Raw genomic sequence first — 21,901 nt, 5'->3', positions numbered from 1 at the left:
ATAAAGGAATAACAGCAAATTACTGAAAAGGTGACCACAACTTGACCATGTCAAATGATATAGTTACAGCTAGTGAAAGCTCATGCCAATAACTCCAGAGTTACAGAGAAGCCCATTGGCAAAATGTCAGCATTAATTTTGTATGTAAATCGTCCACTTCATATAGTCAGCAAACAGCAATGACTAAAAACCCCAAATGGAAATCCCACAAATGAGCACCAGCGTTTCATCCCCGTTACATATTAGTAACTGACAACAGAAAGCAACAGTAAACTAATTCACATAACTGAGCCATTACACACAGGCAGCTCGGGTCTCGGACGTTGCTAGAGTAATCTATATAGGCTAACTCCAACGAACAAAATAAAGGCAAACAACCTTTCCTTTACTAGCATTTCTTACAATCGCATCACTCCAATCTATCAGAACGTGCTTCATTCAGTTATAAGAAGACCAATTCCGATCTTAGCAAGCCGGCAATTTACCCAATTTCATAGTACCCACTGGCATAAAACCTATTTCTATTATCCGACCCCAACCTCAGCTGCAATGAACTCGAACCAGCAATCCCCTACCCAAGGAAACCATCAATTCAAGGGAAACAAAAAAACCTAAAATCAAGCGAACTCAAGCACCATGAACTATCCATAGTTTACAAGCACACAAGCACATCTATACGCACTTAAGTTCGTAACATACACAAAGCTTTATCAAATTTTTAACTAATATTGCGCACAAGTCAAGGCTCGAACGTAGACCCCATTAACTGAAACCAAAGGGATAAACACGGGGTTCTAGTAACTGATCAGAAAGAAGATTAAACATAGGGTTTTTTTTTATCTGAATTTGAAATATGATTTTTCTCGTCTTTGCTCGGCAGATTTGTTGTGACCAGAGATGGAGAAAAAGAAGAACAGAGAAATAATAAGTACAAAAAAAAAAAACAGAGGTCGGAGGAGGGAAGATGATTGTGGAGTCGGGTTTTCGCGGACATGCACGGAGCTTCTTGCTACTTCTCTGGAAGTTTCTCCCGTTTCCCCTCCTCTCCATCCTCTCCGTTTCCCTTGTTTCTTCTTCGACACCCCGCCCAGAAAAATACAGAGCCAAAAAGGGAAAAGAATGAACAAATGAAATGAAATATGTTTGGCGGTGGGAAATGGGGTGGTCTCAAGACCACGTGGACCCCATAGAACTTTTTTTTTTTTCCTGCCACATAAAATATATGATAAACATATATAAGTATGTGTAAGTGCATGTATACATGTTTAAAATTAATTAGCAGGTTTCACAATCTCCTCCACTAATTAAAGTTTCGTCCTCGAAATTTGTTTACATAGTATCAGAATAATAATGTTTTATATAACCAAGTAAAATTTGAAAATGCATATAATATAAATCTGTAACCAAAAATATAAATTTCATAATTAGCAAAATAATTTTAGACCCAAATATATTGTTTAGAGTAGAAGGAAAACATAGGTAGACTAGATCACACACCAGTCACAAGAAGAAGGCATACAGTAATAACCTTCAACAAGAACACTCGGGCATTATAAAATGCAAATAATTTTTGTTTGTTCGTGATATGGCCCATTAACGATTAAATTTGCCATTTAAGGGAAGGAAAAATATATCACTTGGCATATTATCATCTCTACCAAATTTCATGTGCGGATAAAGATCTTTGCATGTTATATTGTAGCATGGATCAATAATTCGTCTCTTCATTCACGGATTCGATGTCGTAAAAATCGGAGTCTCCACAATCATATCTAAACTCAAACTATCTCTTGATGTTTGGGAAGTAGTTTCTCATTATGTAGCTTTGTCGAACCCCCAATTTGCTGGAAAATGCAGCTTCGAAATTAGGAGGGAATTTTAAACTTCCTTGGTAAATTCACAACTGAAGAAAATATTATTGTGAGTCTCTACTACTAAGGAATAAAAGGAGCATCAACTAGACATCCTAAACTTAATAACCTTTCCTTAATTTGAAGATAAATTTATCTGTTTAGGATAGCCAACCAAGATATAAACCGATTTACACTAATAATTCTCCTGGAACCAAACATAAAATAAATTATAAAGAACCTAGTGCCCAACAAATTGATTTGAAATACGGGAATGGACTTACTTAATTAGAAGTCTGAAAACTACCCAAATTCTTGCTTGTTCTTGGCTGGGCAAAAAGGATGCTAGCACAACACACCTTATAAAAGCATAAATGACATATAAGAAACCTACTATCACAAGCCCCAATTGCCGCATCATTCATTATGAGTCTCAAATTGAGAACCCAGACTATCTAATCTCCATGAGTAATGAATAATGATAATTTCTTCATAATGAATAATGTTATTAAGAAAATTCTTTTACTTTTGATAGATACATGTGCCACACATGATTTTATCTTCGTGATTGAGGCTTTATTCAGGATTCATCATTGTCATATTATACCTCTACTCGATGTGCACCTCTTAGTTGGAGATCGAGATCAAGTGCGACAGCGGCTATTTGATATCAAGATCATGGTACGTTTTTTATTTTATTATGCTAAATATGACAATAAAATTCAAAATATCATACTTACCATAATGTGTAACTCCTCAAACTCGGTCCCAATAGTTGACCAAGTTTGATGCATTACCAGACTTTAACATGACAAAAACCAAATGAAACCTTGATTGTTAATGATTATGAAAAACTTACTTTTCTAACAAACCATTTGCAATAGTTTTCCTAATGCCTTAAATGTCGAGTATATGAAAATAACACATATTTTTACCTGGCAACCAAGGAATCTCAAAGTCATTGCAATAATAAATAAATATATGTATTAGTTTGGATTTTCACAAAATCCACTATAATAATTGATTTCGAATAAATACTCCAAATATATCTCTCAGTTACTTTTGATATTCTGATGCACCTTTTGAATAGCCTCTCCTAACTAGACAAATACTTGATGTACTACAATGATTTCTTTTATGAATTGCATTGTGTAATAACCTTCAACAAGAATACTCGCCCATTATAAAATGCAAATAATTATTCCTTGCTGGTGATATGGTCCGTTAACATTTAAACTTGCCGTTTAAGGGAAGGAAAAATATACCACCTGGCATATTATTATCTCTTCCAGATTTCATGTGCGGATGACTATCTTTGCATGTTATGTTGTAGCATGGATCAATAATTCGTCTCTACATTCACGGATTCGATGTCATGAAAATCGGAGTCTCTGCAATCATATCTAAAAACAAACTATCTCTTGATGTTCGAGAAATAGTTTCCCCGTTAAGTAACGAGAATGATTTTGACCGGATCCATCGGTTTCTTCCATCTAAATGAAAGTTTGTGTCATATTTCCATTTGGTTCGATTGAAGAAGGTGACCCACTGGCATATATTTGGTCTATCTCGTGCCATGAGCATTTATTAAAGAAGGAAGCTCGATCTTGAATAGACAGGCTTACAGAGCTGCTATGTTCATGGAACTCAGTCTATAGTAATCCATCGTCAATAATCAAATTCATCTTACGGTGGCCTGTCAAAGTGGATACATGCATGTCGATGCATAATAGAGTACGACTCGACTAAAGGGCTACTGTACCGTATCTCGATCTGGATCAAAAACTGTTGAATCAACCATAGTAATTTTCGTTTATCCTATTTCTTTGAAGTCCTGCCAATAACTTTTTCTTTTGGCAGTTATTCCTTTATTATTTTTCTTGAAGGATAATTAATTTTTGCTAAAAGAATTTTTTATGCTATTTCACAATGGAATTATACAAACCATCCATATGCGGAAAAAACAAATTAAATTTTTTTTAAAAAAAAAGAATTGACACCTGACAGTTGACTGTTATAATCACATGAAAAATATTTATCCGTTATAATTGCCACATCTTTATCCGTTGATTAACTCATTAATTTATTTACAGTTTATTTTGTTAATTAATTAACTAATGAATTAGTAATTTTTTTCCTGCTCTGCAGTAACCGTTCTTTAATTAACCTAACGATCATTGTCAAATAGTTTATCAGTTATCCAATTTCCGTTTCTCTCTGCCAACCGTCCCAATTGCATTCCCAAATAGGAAACTGAAAATCACATAGAAAAACGCATAGAGTGAGAGAAAAATTGCCCCCAGAAAAGGAAAAACCAAAAAAAAAAGGAAAAAAAAAAGAAACTTTCTTCGACAACTTGTTTTTCTATTTTCCTTTGGTTTCCACTGCTTGGATTCGGCTCCTGTCGGATTATCAACAGAGGCAGATCGAATATATTCTCCCTATTTTCTGTTTTGATGAGCACAGGAGAACATTTTCCCATGTTCTTTTGTTCTCGTTCCCCTGTTTCCTCTGTTTCCTTGCCCCCAAGCTCCCTTGATCTTCTGATCCTCAACCAGCTGCCTAGCTATGAAACCATCCAATTCCGATACCCATCTCTTGTTTTGCCTTGCTATTGTATTGCTAATCCTTGAACAAAACTTTGTTCGTGTACTCGGGGCAACCTCGGAGCCTAACTCCACATCGTATGTAGTCACCTGCGGCTCCAAGACGAAAGGGACTGATGCCAACAAACGGACCTGGCTCCCCGATGCCAAGTTCCTTGCCTCTGCCCGTTTGAATTCGGTTTCGGCCGTGGCGCAGTCACAGGACCCATCGCTGCCATCCGCGGTCCCTTACATGTCCGCCCGGATCTTCACGGCTGAATCCTCGTATCAGTTCCAGGTCTCCTCGAAATCCCGCCTATGGCTTCGCCTCCACTTCTACCCATCAACTTACAGCGATCTCGACCCAACAGAATCTCACTTTGCAGTCGCCGCCAACGAGCTCACCCTCCTCCGAAACTTTAGCGCTTCGATCACGGCCCTGGCTCTCACCCAAGCGTATATTATACGGGAATTCTCACTCGCCCCGATTGCATCCGGGACCCTCAAGATCACCTTCATGCCTACTTCGGCTCACAGTTACGCGTTCGTGAATGGCATTGAGGTGATTTCAATGCCTGACCTGTTTCAGACAGAGCCCGAGATGGTTGGGTTCAAGGACCAGTCCGTTGATCTCATGACCTCGTCGCTGCAAACAATGTTCCGCCTCAATGTCGGGGGACAGTACATTCCATCAACGGATGATTCGGGGCTTACCAGGATTTGGTATGATGACACACCTTACTTGTTCGGGGCTGCAATTGGGGTCACTTCTCAAGCTGACAAGAATGTCACGATTCGGTACTCTAAGGATGTTCCTGAATATATCGCGCCTCTCGATGTGTACAGCACGGCAAGGACGATGGGGCCTGACCCGGAAGTTGCTCAGAACTCCAATCTGTCTTGGGTGTTCCCCATTGATGCTAACTTCACATATGTAGTTAGGTTCCATTTTTGCGAGTACTTGCGGGATAAGATCAATCAAAGGGTGTTCGATATTTTCGTAAACAATCAAACAGCTCAGGCATCGGCCGATGTGATTGCATGGTCCGGATCGCAGGGAGTGCCTGTGTACAAGGACTATGCAACTTATGCTAGTGATGGAGCTGGGGACGATTCATTGTGGGTGGCACTGCACCCGAGTGTGTCGATGAAACCCGAATACTACGATTCAATCCTCAACGGGCTGGAGATCTTTAAGGTTAACGACACGGGCGGGAATTTGGCAGGCCCCAACCCCGTCCCATCGCCTATGCTTGTAAAGGCAGAGGCTAACGCTGCAAAGAATTTCTCTCCTTCGAGTTCCTCCAAGCAGGGCCCAGTAGTCGGTGGGGTGGTGGGAGCCTTTGCAGGTTTCGTGGTAGTTGTCGCGGTTTTCTTTGTCATCCGCCGCAAGAAAAGTAGAGGGTCGAGAAGTGGGACGGCGGACTCACGCGTCGGTAATTGGTTGCCGCTCTATGGGAGTTCCTACACCACGACGAGCACGAGCAAATCAACAAGCTCAGGCAAGAGCAACGCTAGCAGCCACCTCTCATCCCTGGCAGGGAGCCTGTGCCGGCATTTCTCACTATCGGAGATCAGGCACGCAACGAAGGACTTCGATGAGTCACAGGTGATTGGGGTGGGAGGGTTTGGCAAGGTCTTCAAGGGTGTCATTGATGGGGGTTCGACCAAGGTGGCTATCAAGAGGTCGAACCCTTCGTCCGAGCAGGGCATCAACGAGTTCCAGACGGAGATCGAGATGCTCTCGAAATTGAGGCACAAGCACTTGGTGTCCTTGATTGGCTTTTGTGAGGAGAATGATGAGATGATTTTGGTTTATGATTATATGGGGAATGGCACATTGAGGGAGCACCTCTATAAGAGCAACAATGCTCCCTTGCCGTGGAAGCAAAGGCTAGAGATTTGCATTGGAGCCGCTAGAGGGCTTCACTACCTTCACACCGGGGCGAAGCACACGATTATCCATCGGGACGTGAAGACCACGAACATCTTGCTGGACGAGAAGTGGGTGGCGAAGGTCTCCGACTTTGGGCTATCCAAGACCGGCCCGAACCTAAACCAGACCCATGTGAGCACCATCGTGAAGGGCAGTTTCGGTTACCTGGATCCAGAATACTTTAGGCGCCAACAACTGACAGAGAAATCCGACGTGTACTCATTCGGGGTTGTCCTCTTTGAGGTCCTCTGTGCGAGGCCCGCTCTCAACCCCAGCCTGCCGAAGGAGCAGGTCAGCCTGGCCGACTGGGCCCGACTCTGCCACAAGAAGGGAACCCTAGAGGAGATCATTGACCTGCACCTCCGGGGCCAGATTAGTCCGGAATGCTTCAAGAAGTTCACCGAGACAGCTGAGAAGTGCCTGAGCGACCATGGCTACGACCGGCCCTCAATGGGGGACGTGCTCTGGAACCTTGAGTTTGCCCTCAAGCTGGATGACAACCCCGACGGGGTGAGGCTGGCAGTGGAGAATAAAGCGAGCAACGACCGTTACATGCACATGTCGACGATAAACATCAATGAGGATAGTAGCACAGTGAGCGTGGAAGAGCCTGACGACGATGAACACCCGCCGGTGTTTTCACAAATAGTGAATCCTACTGGGAGATGAGATACTGAGCATAGCTTTTACTCTTTGAGGGCTTTTTGTCATATATGTAATTATGTTTTTTGCTTAGAATATCCTTTCGGGGCGATAGAGATAGAGGCTAGAATTACAAAAATGTAAGTAAAAATGTAAAATATTAATCAGATTTTTTTTTTGTGAATTTGTAAAAATTTTATTCCATATATCGCTATGTAATTAGAGCAAGTCCAATGCTAAGCACTAAGATGAGTGTCAATTTGGGCCCCTTCCTTGCCACATCGACACCACGTGATGAAAAGTAGTAGTACAGACATCCCCATTCACAAATTCACTCCAATGTTGACACTCCATTTGGGTGCCAATGGGATCCACACAACTATTTAATCTTTTAAAACTAATTATATTAATTAAAATAAATTAATTAATAAATTTTAAATAAATGAAAAAATTAATTCAAAATTAATTACGTTAAATAAAAGTTATTTAATTAATTAAATAAAACTTAGTAATAATAAATATTACCACGATTTCATAATTACCACGATTACATAATTAGCATGATTGGCTATACTTAGTCATAATTTTTTTGATAATATTATCCATTGCAGCACGTTGCAGTTCATTCATGTTTGATGTGTCTATAGTAAGCATGTCCCTCTCCCATTTTTGAGTTTCCAACTCGAGCTCCTTGTCCTTGAGGGCCTTCAATTCATTTAAGAAATCTTTCTGACTTGCTTGTTCGAATTTTAATGCTTCCACTTCTTCCTCGAAAGCAAGTCCAATGGATGCATTCGATTTTCCCTTACTCTTCCTCTTCACTGCTTTGTTGCCTTGAGGATGACGCAACGGAGACCCCACAACCACTTCCATGATCATTGCTGTTCGAGGTTTGACGAAGTCGAGTACGCCCCAAAGGCACTTGTCTCAGCTCGCTTTGAACTTCCATTACTAGTATCAGGAACTTTCCATTGTTTGTGGTGTTTGAGGATATTTCAGTGCCTCTCAAAAGTGAGGTCCTTCACATGCTTTACTGACTAGGGCGTACGAGCCAAATCCATTACGTTGTCTTCATTCCACCCGTTCTGACGCTGACCATTTGCTTCTCGGTAAAATCCCACAAAACCTTTAACAGCTGAGCTGATGATGCCCATCGTTTCTTCATTGCCATTATTTGTTTGGTCTACAAGGAATTGTTGTTTTGCTTGCAATAGTTGTACACCTGATCCCAATATGCATCAATCTTTTGGTCGGTGCCCTTAATAGGATCTTGTGACATATTCAACCATGCGTTGATCATCATGTCATCCTTTTCCCATGACTATAGTCGATTCTGGCGGCTAGGTTATTGAACTTCTTGCACGCTATTGTCGAGGTCGATAGCATGACAGAATTGTTGACGAAATTGATTGAATTATGATGTTGAGGTGAAATTAGGAGATTGATCAGATGAACCCCCAACACTTGCTAATCCTGAAGTTGAACCCCCATAAATTGTGAAACTTGAGGGAAAAATTGAATTTGGGGTTAATAATAAGGGAATTGATAATTTGGATTCGGGAAGTTTGAATTTAGGTTTTCATTGGAGTTCATTCTTTTCTCGGGAGAGAGGAAGTAGAAAGATGAATTTGGATGAATGGAAATTGTGTAGAAATTTTTTTGGGGTGATATGTATATTTATAGGAGATTTTTTTTAACAAAGTCACTCAAAATAAAAATAATATTTATTTTTCATTTTTACAAAAATACAACTGGTCAAAGAGATCAGTTTTTAAGAAAATAAAATAAAGATAAAAATGGTCAAAGAGCCCAACGACTTTATGCTTCCATCTTGCTTAATGTCACGAGATGCAATTTTTCTTTTTGAAGAAATTATAGAAATCGAGTGGAATTGAAATAGAAATATTTCCTTTATTTGCAAAAACACCGACCAAAGAATGCTTCGACGAATAATAAACTCAGCATGATCTGATCGCAAAATGGACAGTCAATTTCGCATCGAATGGCTTTGGCTGTGCATTTCTTGAGCTCAAATGACGAAACAAGCACGGTTTGGCTGTATGCACCACGGGCAACACTGCAACGTCCGCGATCTTTTGCTGATTGCTGCCTTAACTAGCTAGCTCGATCACCATATTGTCTATCTGGGGGAAGTAGTCGGCTCTAGCTGCATATTGCCTAACCGGCATTGCCGATATCACCACGAGACCATGACCTATAACAATTCAATGATCCGGCAGATAAGTTTCAGTTTTCCCAAACAAATGAGAGTTGATTCATGCAAACTGTCCTCCACACCTTTCTCAAGAGCAAAAAGATTAAAATCACTCACAGATGGCCACTTTTGGGCTGGATCGGGCCCGTTATGGCCCGGCCCAATAGTCCCCATTATGGAAGCCCGGGCCCACAAGGAGGTCAATTTTGACTTCATCATCCTGGCATGTACGTCTGATGCTCCCACTCACTATCTCTGTATCAGAGTCTCACGCCCACTTCAATGGAAGCGCAGGGTTTAATGGCGGTGTTTAGGGTTTTGGCGCTCCCAAAGTAACGTCTCCCGTCCTCCGCAGTCCGTCCATAGTCAATGGACGTCATTGAAGACGACGACTTCGGAGAACTGTACGCAGACGTCGAGCTCCAGGTGAGCTCCGCCATCGGCGCCGCCACTGCACTTGAGCAAACTCCACCAACCTCCGCCGCAGGGCCCCCGGCGTCTGGTGCTAAGAGTTCTGTCTCCAGTCCAGGTGAGTCGCCTCGGTCCAATGACGACGACGATGACTGCGAGAGCGAGGATGACTTGAACATTGTCCTGAACGATGAGGACTGCAAGGTTGTTCCTAGAAATGGAGCTGGAGGTGGCTCTGCTGATGGCGAGAATGGCGCCGACGGTGATGATTATGATGCGGTAATTTGCCACCAATGCGTACTTCACATTTTGTTGCCCTATAGTAATGGTTTATTGAGGCGGTCCTTTCCGCTGAATTTCTCGATGTTGTGTTGTATTGCAGTTCAAAAGACCTTCTGGGTTAGCATTTCCGAGCTCTCTGAATACGACTGGATCAGACGGAGTCCCGTTGGAAGATAATGGGGACGATTACAATAAGAACATTAGCCAGACTTCTCGATTTCGTGCTCCAGTCAGGTCTTTTGGGCCTCAAAATGGATATAATTTCACTCTTCCGCGGCACAGGTCAGTTAATCCAATCATGATTACTTTACCTATGTACACACTGTTCTTTCATTTGCAACTTTAGAAGTCAGACATTGCTTAAGGTTGATGATATCTTGGGTTCCGGTTCTTCTCTTTAATGTTCAAATTCATAGTCTTGTCACTCTCTGAAAGACCATATAACCCAACTAATATATGTACATATAAAATATTTTTTCAGGAGTATATTTCATGTCAATATTGATGCTTTCAAGGTGAAGCCATGGAGGTATCCTGGAGCTGATATAACTGATTATTTCAACTTTGGACTTGACGAAGAGAGTTGGAAAGCATACTGCAATTCCGTGGTAATTTTAACTCTCTTCTGAATTTTTTCCCCTGGTTAGCTATGTTTCTTTGTTCTGAAAGTGCATATTGATATTTTTCTGCAACTGGCTTTATCCCTTTCAATATTATCCAATTAAGAAATAAAATTCTCACACTGAAAATTAATTTCAGGAGCAATTGAGGCATCGAACATCTTTCGGGACCAGAATCCCAGTTGTTGAGGCTTTAAATCCTATAAAGGTACCTTCTCAGATTGTTTTTTGTTAATCTGCTTTTAAAATTAGGTGTCAATTATGATCTTTCTGTTGATTTTCTTTTGGCTCTTTGACTTATGATCAGGTGTGTGAAAGAGGCATCTATCATGAAAAATATGTTCAAGTAGAGACGGCTGATGGGGTTGCCCAAACTTTGGAGCAGTGCATAATTTCTCACTCAAAAGAACTTGCAGACAGGGAAGCCAATGAGTTGATGGAGGTATGATCAGATAGATTCTCTTACATGATGATTCAAGATAGTCATGTAGTTGGTGCTTTTTAAACTTTGGCTGAAGTTGTGGTTCTACATTGGCATGATTGTGGCAGGAAAAGGGGCAACCAATTGAGGTTCAAAATAGTGTTGGAGAACGCCAACCATCCATAGTTCTAAGACATGCACGCACATTCGACTCAGACGTTGTAATAGAGGTCTGTTCTCTCTAAGTCACTTCTGCTTACAATAGTCAAGAGTCATGACTCTATAATTGATTTTCGACCATCCATGTATTGGGCAGATTCCTTTGCAGATTTTCCCTGAGGAACCTTCTTGTTCAGGACAAAATGATGTTGAGTGGCAACAGGGTAATACCCTTGAGACTTCTGGACAAATGGGAGTCCATATAGACAAGAACGAAGTATCTGCTGATTTTCTAGAAGACAAAACTAAAAGGTCAAAGGATTTATGCAGTCCTGTAAGGTACTAAATATTTCTGAACCTGCATTTCGATCTCACAAAGGCTAATTTCTGGGGCTAAAGTTGTCATTTTCTGAAATTTCTCTTTAAGGTAATTATTGAACACATGGTAAGGTTTTATCCAAACTCTCCAATGATGCAAATAATTCGGATGGGCTGTTTTGTTGATAAAAGAATGCGGGTCCTATGGATTCAGTTAGGCTAGTTATCTTCATCATTCTTGCATAGATAATTATTCCGGCTACGAAACATTGATGGTTATAATACATGACATTTCTCATGTCGTTACCATATCAAGTCATAGCAATTACCTTTCTGAATTGCTTAAAGTCACTGGAGCTGAATTTTCTACTTCAATTTTGTCAGGTGTACTGGGCATATCAATGTGGTTAAGGTGGATTCCATTGATCATGACATGGAAAAACTCTCCGATGTAGCTTGTCACAGCCACATCAACATTCAAACTTCAGAAGGAAATGTTGAAACTCTCAAAAGTGTGACTATCAATGGAGGGGTCTATGGGAGTCCATGTGTGGAAAATCCATGCTTGGTGGAGAATGAAGCATCTATGGTAGAACGGACTAGACTAACCTTGTCTTCATCTTTGTTCGAAAGTGATTCTGAAGTTTCTAAGGATGGTCTTTCTGATGATGTTGGAAGTGATCATATTCACCTAATAAGGTCACCATTATGTGATAAATCAGATTACTCAGTTGAATCGCATCGCAAGCCGGCTAGAGTAAGAAATTATCCGAGGGAGAAAGCTATGAATCAAGAGGAAGATTACCGTGATAGGAGGCATACATACTCTTCTAAATGGAAGACTTATGGTGTGAGTGATGGTGTTGCATCGCCCACCTCAGATTATGGGACCCTATCTGATTCGGATTACAGGCAAATTGATTGCAAAAGGTGGAGCGAAAGGCAACACTTCATTGACCGTTATAATGAAGAACTTTCTTCATATTATAGTACAAAAAGAGAAAGTGGTGTTGAAATGTTGACTGATAAGCGTGTTCGGAATGTTTATGAGGGATTTTCCTATAGTAAGTGTGATGCCATCTTACGAGATGAAATGTATCCACGCTTTAGGAGACATTTGAATGAAAGGGAAATAAATGGTGGTACAAGATATAGTATGGACAGAAAAGATCAGGAAAGGGGTTATACTCGCACATGTAGAAAATATGCTGATGATAGGGATTCCTTATCTTCTAGGGACCGCAAGGTTTTGCATTATTTGCCGCATGCTTCCATAAGAACTCATTCTCCATCGGGAATAGATTCTGAAGAAATCAGGTTGAAGAGTAGAAACAACAAACATGATCATTTTTTGGGGCATGAATATGACAATGACATTATGCAAGATAAATATGGAACACATTATAGGGACAGAGATCAGGGTTCTTTGGACAGAAGCTACAGAAGAGGACTGTCTGCAAGTACAGAAGTGAACTACTTTAGAAAGAGAGAGGGTTATAGAGGTGGAAGCCCATTGGTTGGGGATGGATCATGGGATATGGATTTTGAAGATGAATATCAGGGTTTTGTGGATTGGGGTTCCTTCTCCTCCGAGCGAGGAAGAGACCCTCAAATAGTTGAAATGAGACGTGATCTAAAGTCATCAATTGACGACTCATATGATTCACAATCAATTAGAAGATATGGGAGAAAGAAAAGACAATGCTTTGGTGATGAAAGAAGCGACCCTGGTTTGTTTGGTTTTGGCCCCAGGTATGCTGCTTTTCCCACAAGCCGGGGTTACTGTGGGAGAACGAGAAGCAATGTGAAGTCTAAATTTCAGCATTTAACTGAGGATGAATCATCTTCTAGGAATCAACATGATGAACTTGAGCTAGAAGAGGCGTCATCTTTTAACAGTAGGATTTCAAGACATGCAACAGATCAGTTGAAAAATTTCATGAATGGTGGGATATTTGACAACGGTATGGCAGCAAAGCAAGGCCTGGATAAAATGATGAGAGAAGAAAGTGACGCCTGCCATGTAAATAGAGGTTTTATTGATAAGGTTATGAGTGAGAAGACAGTGTCATGTTCTAAAGGCTCAGTTGACTTATATGTCAGTGAAGAAAAGGTAAAGTTGTGGAAGCTAAGGTTTACAACCTTGTATGGAAAATTTTGTGTATATATAAGTACCCATTTATGCTGGAAAAAGCTTTCTATGAATATGGTCATTATGGTCCAAAGTTACTTTTTATTTCATCTTGAAAGGTTTTCTACTTTCCTATGTAGTGGTACTTGATTTTTTATCAGGCTATACATAGTGGTGCTTGATTGTCAGCATAACCCCTCATATTAGAGTGACTCTTGAAACCTAATGGATATGAACTAAGCTCATTAAAATTGTATTTCAAGCAGTGTCTGTTCTCTGCTGGATATGCCAGTTAGTTGTTAAATAATATTGGCCTCCTTCATTATGCACATTTATTTTTTCGTTCTATGTTTCTGTTGCATGTAATATAAGCATCTGAAGGAACTGATCTGTTAGGTATTTGATTTTGTGGTGCTGGTTTTAGTTCTAAGTGCAGCGACATGATATCATATGCTTGTAATAGTGTTGACTTTGTGTAATAACAGAATCTTGGACTTTAGCTGCTTCTTAAAATTGCAAAACAATTTGGTGAAATGTGTGATCAGTGTTTTTTAGATGATTTCTAGATACCAAACCACTACCATTATGAAAGAGAGTTAGCAAAAGTAGGGAACTGAAATATGGTAGTTTGTAAACTTTTTTGATTCCTTCTCTCTTTTGCAGGCATTCGCAGAGTAGCTTATGTTTACTTGTAGAGTGTTCTCTCTATACTATGTTATGTGTCTGAGTCTTTCCTCATATGTGGAGCTTGCGATGTTACTATAGATGGACTACCATTTTTTTTTATAGGAGTTTGAATGTCCTGTTTAATTCAATCATCTTGGGTCATGGTTAGGTTGTAGACAACATAATTTTTTCTTTGGAACTTCTACTAATCTCTGTTTACATGGTTCTACTTTTTTCGGTAGTAATATCTTTTGTGCTAGTCAGGCTTTTTTGAGTTGGATTATCTGATCTTGTGCTTGCCTTACATTATTATACACTTGGAAAGCTTTTCAGGTAGACCAGTATGCTGTCCTTTTAAGAGTGATACTGCATGTTATGTTATGTTATGTTATGCTATTTATTTTTATTTTGCTGAGAAATAAAATGGTTTTTTTAATTGTGAGAGTCGCATAATTGTCAACGCCTCAACGGTCATTATACTACCTGCATCGTCTTTGCTCAGTGCAAATGTCATTGAAATTCAACCTTCGTGCTTCCATCGTGAATATGCTGGTATGAATTCCCTTTTAACTCGTTGGTCATTCTTTGACATATTTTGCAGTGCCATTACGTATGGTAGCATTAATTGAATAAAGAATGATGACAGATACATCTGCTTGCAAGATGATTTTGGGTCATGCTTTTAGGCTGTAAACTTCATTTCTAGGGGCATGCATGATTTTTGGTAATGGGTTTATTTCCTAGAGGGATAGATGCTCAGTCATGGCCTTGAAAATTAAGAAATGCTATATTACTGCTAATGATGAAATTGGGGTAATGTTGAATGTTGTAGAAAAGATTGAATTGCAGAAGAATTATTTGGACTGCTGCTGAATTTATAATGTGTAATTAGTTCAAGACAGCTCATGATTAGAGAAATCGGAATAGGTGATGGCTTCTCTGATTTTGTTCTTTAATCTCAAGTGGCAGTATCTTCGAGTGAGTTCTCCTGCTTAACATTGTTGCTTAGTTTGTAGTGGCAAAAATTATTTCTTGCTTTTATGACATTTTCTGGTATTATTATTACTGTTGCTGCATAAAACTTATGTGAAGCTCAACCCACTTTGTAGTAAAAAGCATGGATTGGCTCTTGTAAATAGTTGATTCTTGTTATTAAAAAACAAAAAAAAAAAGATTGGCCCAAGGGAAAAGAAAAAAAAAATGATATCTAGAATCTTGAAAAGTTGGTTGATGTTTGGCTTTCGCTACCTTTGATTCTTATAGAAAATATATGGTGCTTATATCTCAAACTGTGTTGCTTGATGTTTGTGTCTTTGCATTTTTGCATTCTCATTTTTCAATCTTTATATAGTATGTAATTATAGAAGTCAATATCTTGAGAGGAGGTTCATGAGCAGTATGAGGTAAGGCTCTCGGAAATGATGCAAGTTTTTGGGGGAAATGAGGGAAGAAGTTGTGGAAGGTAGAATTCTGAGAGCGTGGTTTTTCTTATTTTGTGTGATGCTTTTGTCTTGTCGCATTCTCGTCTTGAAATGCTGGTTGATATATCCGCTTTGTTTCCTGAATTTGCTTTGCTCTTGGTTACGAGTTATGTGCAATATGATGCGATGATCCCTCATGGCCATGTACTTTTGCAGTCGCCAAGAAGATCTGGTAAAGTGATATGCAATGCTAATGAGGATTCAAAAGTTGGCAAGAGGAAGGAGAAGGCTACAAAGTTAGAGTCGGTGAAGACTGAAGTGAACCAAGATGATGATGGGAAATGGATCGACAAGTTCCCGATATATGAGAAGAATGGACATTTAAAAGAAATCGAGGAGGGGCAGATTGAAGGGGAAGATCCAATTGCTAATCATGGCCTTGTGAGTAAGCAACTGTTTGATCCCGAAAAGACACCGAAGATTAGTGAGGGTAGTGATGGATTTGACGAGAAGAGGTTGCTCGATACACTAGCGAAGATGGAGAGGAGGAGGGAGCGGTTCAAAGAACTTGTAACTCAGTCCAAGGCACCCGAAGGGAAATCGAAGGACCAAGTAGATTCAAAGGTGGAGACAGCTGGGGCAAGGGCTGAAAGACCAGCTCGAAAGAGGCGGTGGGGCAGACTCTAGAGTTTCACTGTTTCAGTTATGCTAACAACTCTCATTCTTTCTTTACTTCAACGGGGTCCGGGTTGCCAAGTAGAATCATCAGGGTTCCTTCCGTATTTGGCGGAGTTGTATGAAAAATTTTGACAAAAGTGTTCAGGTCCCGGCACCCATCCGATCTTGAACATGGAAAAGCTCTTGTTAAGATTCCGATGCGACTACTGACATTAGCCGAGGCAATCTTGTAAACGATTACTCGAAGTTAATACTGCAATGCCTTAGGTAATAAATCTTTGCACTCCCACAAGTCGTATTGGTGCGGTAAGACTTGGACAGGAATCCATTCACTCGATGACTTTCCAGACCAGGTCGTGGTCCCAACGGAGGTCAGTCAGTATAACCCCCAGAATCCGTGTTACCTATTTTTCCAAACAAAATAATTTATAGCGATTCTCGTCGAACCCGATTGTCTGACTGGCATTATCGACGAACCATTCAGTTGCAGTTGATGTGCAAAACACATACCAAGCAGCTCCTGATATCACAAAGAAGAAAAAAAATGCAGTGATTAGAAATTTTATTTCAAGTAGTTAGCATAATTGTTTTAAAATTTTGACAATATAATTGACTTTTTAGCATCGAATTATCGTGAGGTATGACGATATATATGACTTTCTCCGAGGAAGAAGTAGCAAACGCTGGGAGTGTGCATGTATAGGATATATCCGGAATCGATCGAAACTTACCCATTAGGGTAGAATCCAGATAATTCGTATTGAAAATATGATAGGGTTTGGATATTAATATAAGGAATCGATGAAAAACAATATTGGTTCCGGTTCTTGCATATAAGGTATCCAGAAACGGAACTGGAATCGATACTGGGACTTGAATAACAATTTCCCTCATTATATAATAGTTATATTCAGATATTCCTATATTTAACATATATAGCCACTAATAAAAAAAATTAAATTTATGTCGACATTCTGTTTTACGTGATTACTAATTATGGATGAAACATTTTCGATTTTATGTAAGCGATATAAAAAAATTTAAAGGTTCCAATAAGGTACCCAAGACTTGTTGTATAATATAAATTTTAGATATGTTTCAATTCTAGGACTTAATAAAGTAGGATCCGATTCCAAAATTTTAGGGCCCGTTGGTTTCATGATGTGATTTTAGAATCATGATTTTGATTTTAACTCTACCTACTATACAACAAAAACACACGTTTTCCAAGTCAAATTTATAATACCATCTCATTTATCTTTTTTCACAATCAAAATCAAAATCAAAATTAAAATTATTTTTAACTCTGAAATCAAACGCTCCCTTAGAATCTGTCTCTTACGTGATAAAGTCGGAATATCATAAAAAAAAAAAAAGTATCTGAACCTGTACCCCAAGCAAACGCGATCCGTCAATCGATCGATCAATCTATCTGTAAGTACTAGACTTCACTTTTTTTTCTAGAAAAGGAAACCAACGCATCACCAGCCGTCCGTTAAGTCAGTCTGCGTTTTGAAAAAGAAACCAACCCCGATCACCCGCCGCGTGGGTCCCGCCCCACCAAAACACGAAACCGTACGCCCCCGCACATGCATTCAATTCGATAGAACGAAGATTCAAATATCATCTCTCTCTCTCTCTCTACGCATCATCCGTGATTTCCTCTCTCTACACCCAATCTAATCTATCCTTATGCATATTCATACAGACATACCTACATACATCGTCTGCCTGTCTGTCTGTCTGTCTGATGATCTGTCAGCTCAATTCAATCATCAATCATCAATCAATTGAAAACATCACCAAACGCTTCGACTTCAGAGAGTTCGTAATTTTTTTTTGTTTGTTTTTTTGCCCCCATCCTTCCGCCATTTCATTTTTTGTTCGTGGATGGATGAATGAATCAATGAATCCTCTGCTTCTCCGCCACAGAGAAGCCCCCCCCACCCCCCGCAGTCACACCCACCGTTCGAGCTCGCTCTCCCCCTCAATCTGATTGCAGGTACTGCCCCCATTCTCCTCTCGGTTCCGCTATTGACCCCTGGCGGGGGTAAGGGAAGTGCTTGTGAGCCCTCGCGGTTGGGTTGATTTGTCTCGAGTTTGGAGTGTTCTGATGCGGTTAGGGTTCCACACCTTCGCGCGATCTTCTGTTTGCTCGATTTGACTTGGTGGGGTCGCGACGAATTGTTGACTTCTGTTGCAGCCCACGAGTTTTGGATCTGATCAGTTGTTGTCTGTATTTAGTGATATTGACGGAGAGATAGAGCCAGAGAGATGGAATAACCGTTTCGTTTGTTGAAGTTGCAATCTTTGTTGGATTATTCGATATTTCGTGTTGGATTTTGATTGCTCCTGTCGTGGTTGGATTGATATCTTTTTGACAATAAAGTTTCCATTTTCTGCAGGTGCCGAGTAGTGTGAAAGTGTAGGCCTTTGAAGTGTAAACAGCCGGCCCCATGGCGAGGATTAAGCCTCAGACTCTTCTGCTGCAGAGCAAGAAGAAGAAGGGGCCGTCACGAGTCAGCATCCCAACGATTATCTTGTACTGCACGGTTCTCGGTTTGGTTGCGCTGTCTTTGGTTGCTACCTCCAGGAACTGGTTACGCAGGTCCGCTGCCTCCATGCTTCTATGCTTCGCTTGGTTCTTTAATGCATAATAAGGTGCCTTTTGGTGCGTTTAGGTTCGTCGCTAGTTAGATAGGAAGGAGAAAGAGACAAGAGAAGGGAGGAAGACATAGGGGCACTGAAGTGTCATTTGATTGGCCAAATTAACCGAAAGGCTCAATCAATTTACCAATCGATTAACATTACTTTGTGAATGAGTGGTTTTTGGCTCGGTGTTTCAAGCTCTGTTGAGATGGATATTTCCCCACATTCTACCCTTCTTCCCGGATTCTCTTTCACAACTAACTATAGACCGTCTGCTGAACATTCAGTTTATTAAGTTTATGCACCTTCTGGTCAGGGCCAGCCAGCGCCTGAGCGGAACGGAATTAGTGTTAACTAACAGGCTGAGGACACCCATGATTTCACTGAAAAAGTTTAACAATGATTGTTCGTGTAGCGAAAATTGTTATTATTCTGAATCATGATCATAGCACTGTGCTTGCAGGTCTGGGGAACAAACAGGAGCTGCATCATCATTTGAGGTAACGTGGATTGTTTTTACATGTTGTTCTCCATTTCTTTTCCTTATCTAACGTGGTTGGATTTTGACATGTAATGCAAATTCCCTATGTTGTTTATTCTTTTTCGAAGTTCTTCATGTTCAGCAACATTTGAGGTAACGTTGGATGCTTATATTTCTTCCAGCTGCAGGAGATAGATGCCACCATAGATACTAAGAAATACGACCTTCCTGGGTATGCTGTAAGTTCTCAAAATTTTTGTTGTGTTGAAAATGATCTTGTACTTTTGCTAGTTAAGGTACTCTGCCCAGGATAAGCCATTTTGTTTCTTCTGTAATGCTGATATTTTACAATTTAATTTCAATGTGCCTTTTTCTTTCTTGCACTTCGCTAATAGATGTTTTTGCTCTTTATAATAATGCTGTTATTATATCTATTAGCAAATAGGTGTGTTCAAAATCTGTAGTTGATCTACTTGCACTAGAAACATGCATGTTAAAATCCCCTTGCAAAGGTCCGGTCATCATAGTTTGTCATATGAAAATCTTATTCAAAGATGTGCATTAGCTTTCAGAAGTAATCATACTGTGTATTATCAATATTGAGTGTTTAATGGTCTCTTACATGTTTCCCACCTGCTCTTAGATTCTGAACACATCAAAAGGAGATATCGTTGTAGAGCTTTTTAAGGATGGGGCTCCTGAGATAGTGGACAAATTCCTGGATTTGTGGTAATTCTTTTCTTCTACTTTGCTTTAAATTGAGCTTCATGGTAGACCTTTTTCTTTGTATAGACTTAACATTTGGAGCTAATTTCATATCAATTGGGAAAGAGGTTAGCCGCATTTAAATTTTATTGTGATTCTCTCGCTATCACAGACATTACTGGTCGCATGCAATGAGATGGTCAATTTACTGTTTTTTTATGGAAATGTAGGCTTCACAAGTTAGATTGACATTTTGTGCCAGGGGATGCTAAAGCTCATTTTACTTTCTCGAGCGGTCTCTATCTCAATTATTTGTTTTGCCTTTGCAGTCAAAAGGGCCATTTCAAAGGCATGCCCTTTCACCGTGTAATAAAACACTACGTGATTCAAGGAGGGGACTCCCAGGGGCTCGGAGCTGAAGATTGGACATCGAAAGGAAAGCTCCGCAGCCAACTCGTGACAAGGTAAATCCATCTGGTTATTCCATCTCCAAGGTTAATTCTGCTTGACTTTTGTTCGTTCTCCCAATTTTCATCTGTGACTGGTCAATTTTGCAGTCCAAAGCACGAAGCTTTTATGCTTGGAACTTCAAAGAACAAGCAAGACAGCAAGAGTTTCGTGCTCTTCATCACAACTGCACCTATACCGGATTTAAATGATAAGCTGATTGTGTTTGGTCGGGTCATTAAGGGAGAGGATGTTGTGCAGGTAAAAACCCAGAAAGACTTCTCTGTACCCTTAAAATTCTCCTGGTAGAATCTATACCAAAATTAAGCTTTCATGGTTTTCTTGTATAGGAAATTGAGGAGGTGGATACAGATGAACATTATCGGCCCAAGTCTCCTATATTGATAGTCAACGTAATTCTCAAACGTGAGATATGAACATACGGCATTGGATGGACCACTGACAGGCTTTCTGTAACTGAGCTTCTTAATAATCGGGTCACCTTATTGCACTATTGTGTTTCTCTTCAACATACGGGAGCGCTCGAGCACAATTATGATGGGATAGGGATAGTTTGATTCAGTAAAGGATTTCTTTTTTTCCTCTGTTGAGTTGGTAGAGCTTTCATATATATAATGGAATTGAGTTTAGGCCTCTTTTCTTAAATCCTTCTTTTTGGCTGAAAAGATACACATTCATGATAGAGTTGTGTCTTGTGTATTACTGGCTGTTTCACATCGGAATACTTATACCGCAGGCACTCCTATAGCATTTACTTCTCGGGATCTTGCAAGCACTCAAACCCAATATGGGCGAGCTGTGATCTAGTCGGTTCCCACGGAGCCCTGTGAAATCACACTGGACTGCCAAGGACGATTTTCTCAACTGTACTAAAGTACTTTTTATTCACGCATGAGCTATGTGAAGAAATCCCAGCTCGAAAACGTGCTGAACTAATATGACAATTCTTGCATTCCTCATTAAGCAATCATATTTATTTGACTAAAGATTGAGCAAAGGCTTTATGCTCTCTGTTGGATTTACTCAGATGCTTTTCAGATCAAATCAGCTGCAGCAGTGTACTGTTAAGAACATCCCCTCTTGCTTTGCCGCCTCTGGCGTCTCTCTCTCTTTTAGACTACAAACTTTGGGGTAATTATCCAGTGCCACCCGATACTTTTGCGTTCAAGACAGTATAACCCGAAAACCTATACAGAAGATCATCACTCAATCTAAACTACGTCATGGGTCGACGTTGCTTATGCCGCATGCAGTAATTTCTCA

At 40.1% G+C, this 21,901-nt stretch overlaps 3 protein-coding genes across 3 annotated transcripts; all 3 read left to right on the top strand.

Moving 5' to 3' along the window:
• The first annotated feature begins 3,990 nt into the window (after positions 1-3,990).
• On the top strand, positions 3,991-7,142 carry LOC116195530 (receptor-like protein kinase ANXUR2). The gene has a single exon (XM_031524783.1). The coding sequence runs from the start codon at positions 4,419-4,421 to the stop codon at positions 7,038-7,040; it is 2,622 nt and encodes an 873-aa protein (XP_031380643.1). The 5' UTR covers positions 3,991-4,418; the 3' UTR covers positions 7,041-7,142.
• Positions 7,143-9,473: 2,331 nt separating this feature from the next.
• LOC116192296 (FIP1[V]-like protein) lies at positions 9,474-16,618 on the top strand. Its single transcript, XM_031520811.1, has 9 exons — positions 9,474-9,918; positions 10,022-10,203; positions 10,403-10,529; positions 10,681-10,749; positions 10,849-10,983; positions 11,091-11,192; positions 11,279-11,460; positions 11,824-13,552; positions 15,874-16,618. Exons 1-9 carry the CDS (start codon positions 9,598-9,600, stop codon positions 16,342-16,344), a joined length of 3,318 nt encoding a protein of 1,105 aa, XP_031376671.1. The 5' UTR covers positions 9,474-9,597; the 3' UTR covers positions 16,345-16,618.
• A 1,325-nt stretch (positions 16,619-17,943) lies between these two features.
• LOC116192295 (peptidyl-prolyl cis-trans isomerase CYP21-4-like) lies at positions 17,944-21,392 on the top strand. Its single transcript, XM_031520810.1, has 9 exons — positions 17,944-18,159; positions 18,268-18,337; positions 18,741-18,943; positions 19,448-19,484; positions 19,648-19,704; positions 20,109-20,194; positions 20,500-20,634; positions 20,728-20,878; positions 20,968-21,392. Exons 3-9 carry the CDS (start codon positions 18,792-18,794, stop codon positions 21,052-21,054), a joined length of 705 nt encoding a protein of 234 aa, XP_031376670.1. The 5' UTR covers positions 17,944-18,159; positions 18,268-18,337; positions 18,741-18,791; the 3' UTR covers positions 21,055-21,392.
• Positions 21,393-21,901: the final 509 nt, after the last annotated feature.

The sequence above is a fragment of the Punica granatum genome, chromosome 1, assembly GCF_007655135.1.
Source record: "Punica granatum isolate Tunisia-2019 chromosome 1, ASM765513v2, whole genome shotgun sequence".
In the NCBI taxonomy this organism is placed as follows: domain Eukaryota; kingdom Viridiplantae; phylum Streptophyta; class Magnoliopsida; order Myrtales; family Lythraceae; genus Punica; species Punica granatum.
Note: the sequence above shows the minus strand (reverse complement) of the source record. Positions and strands in the feature narration are given on the sequence as shown.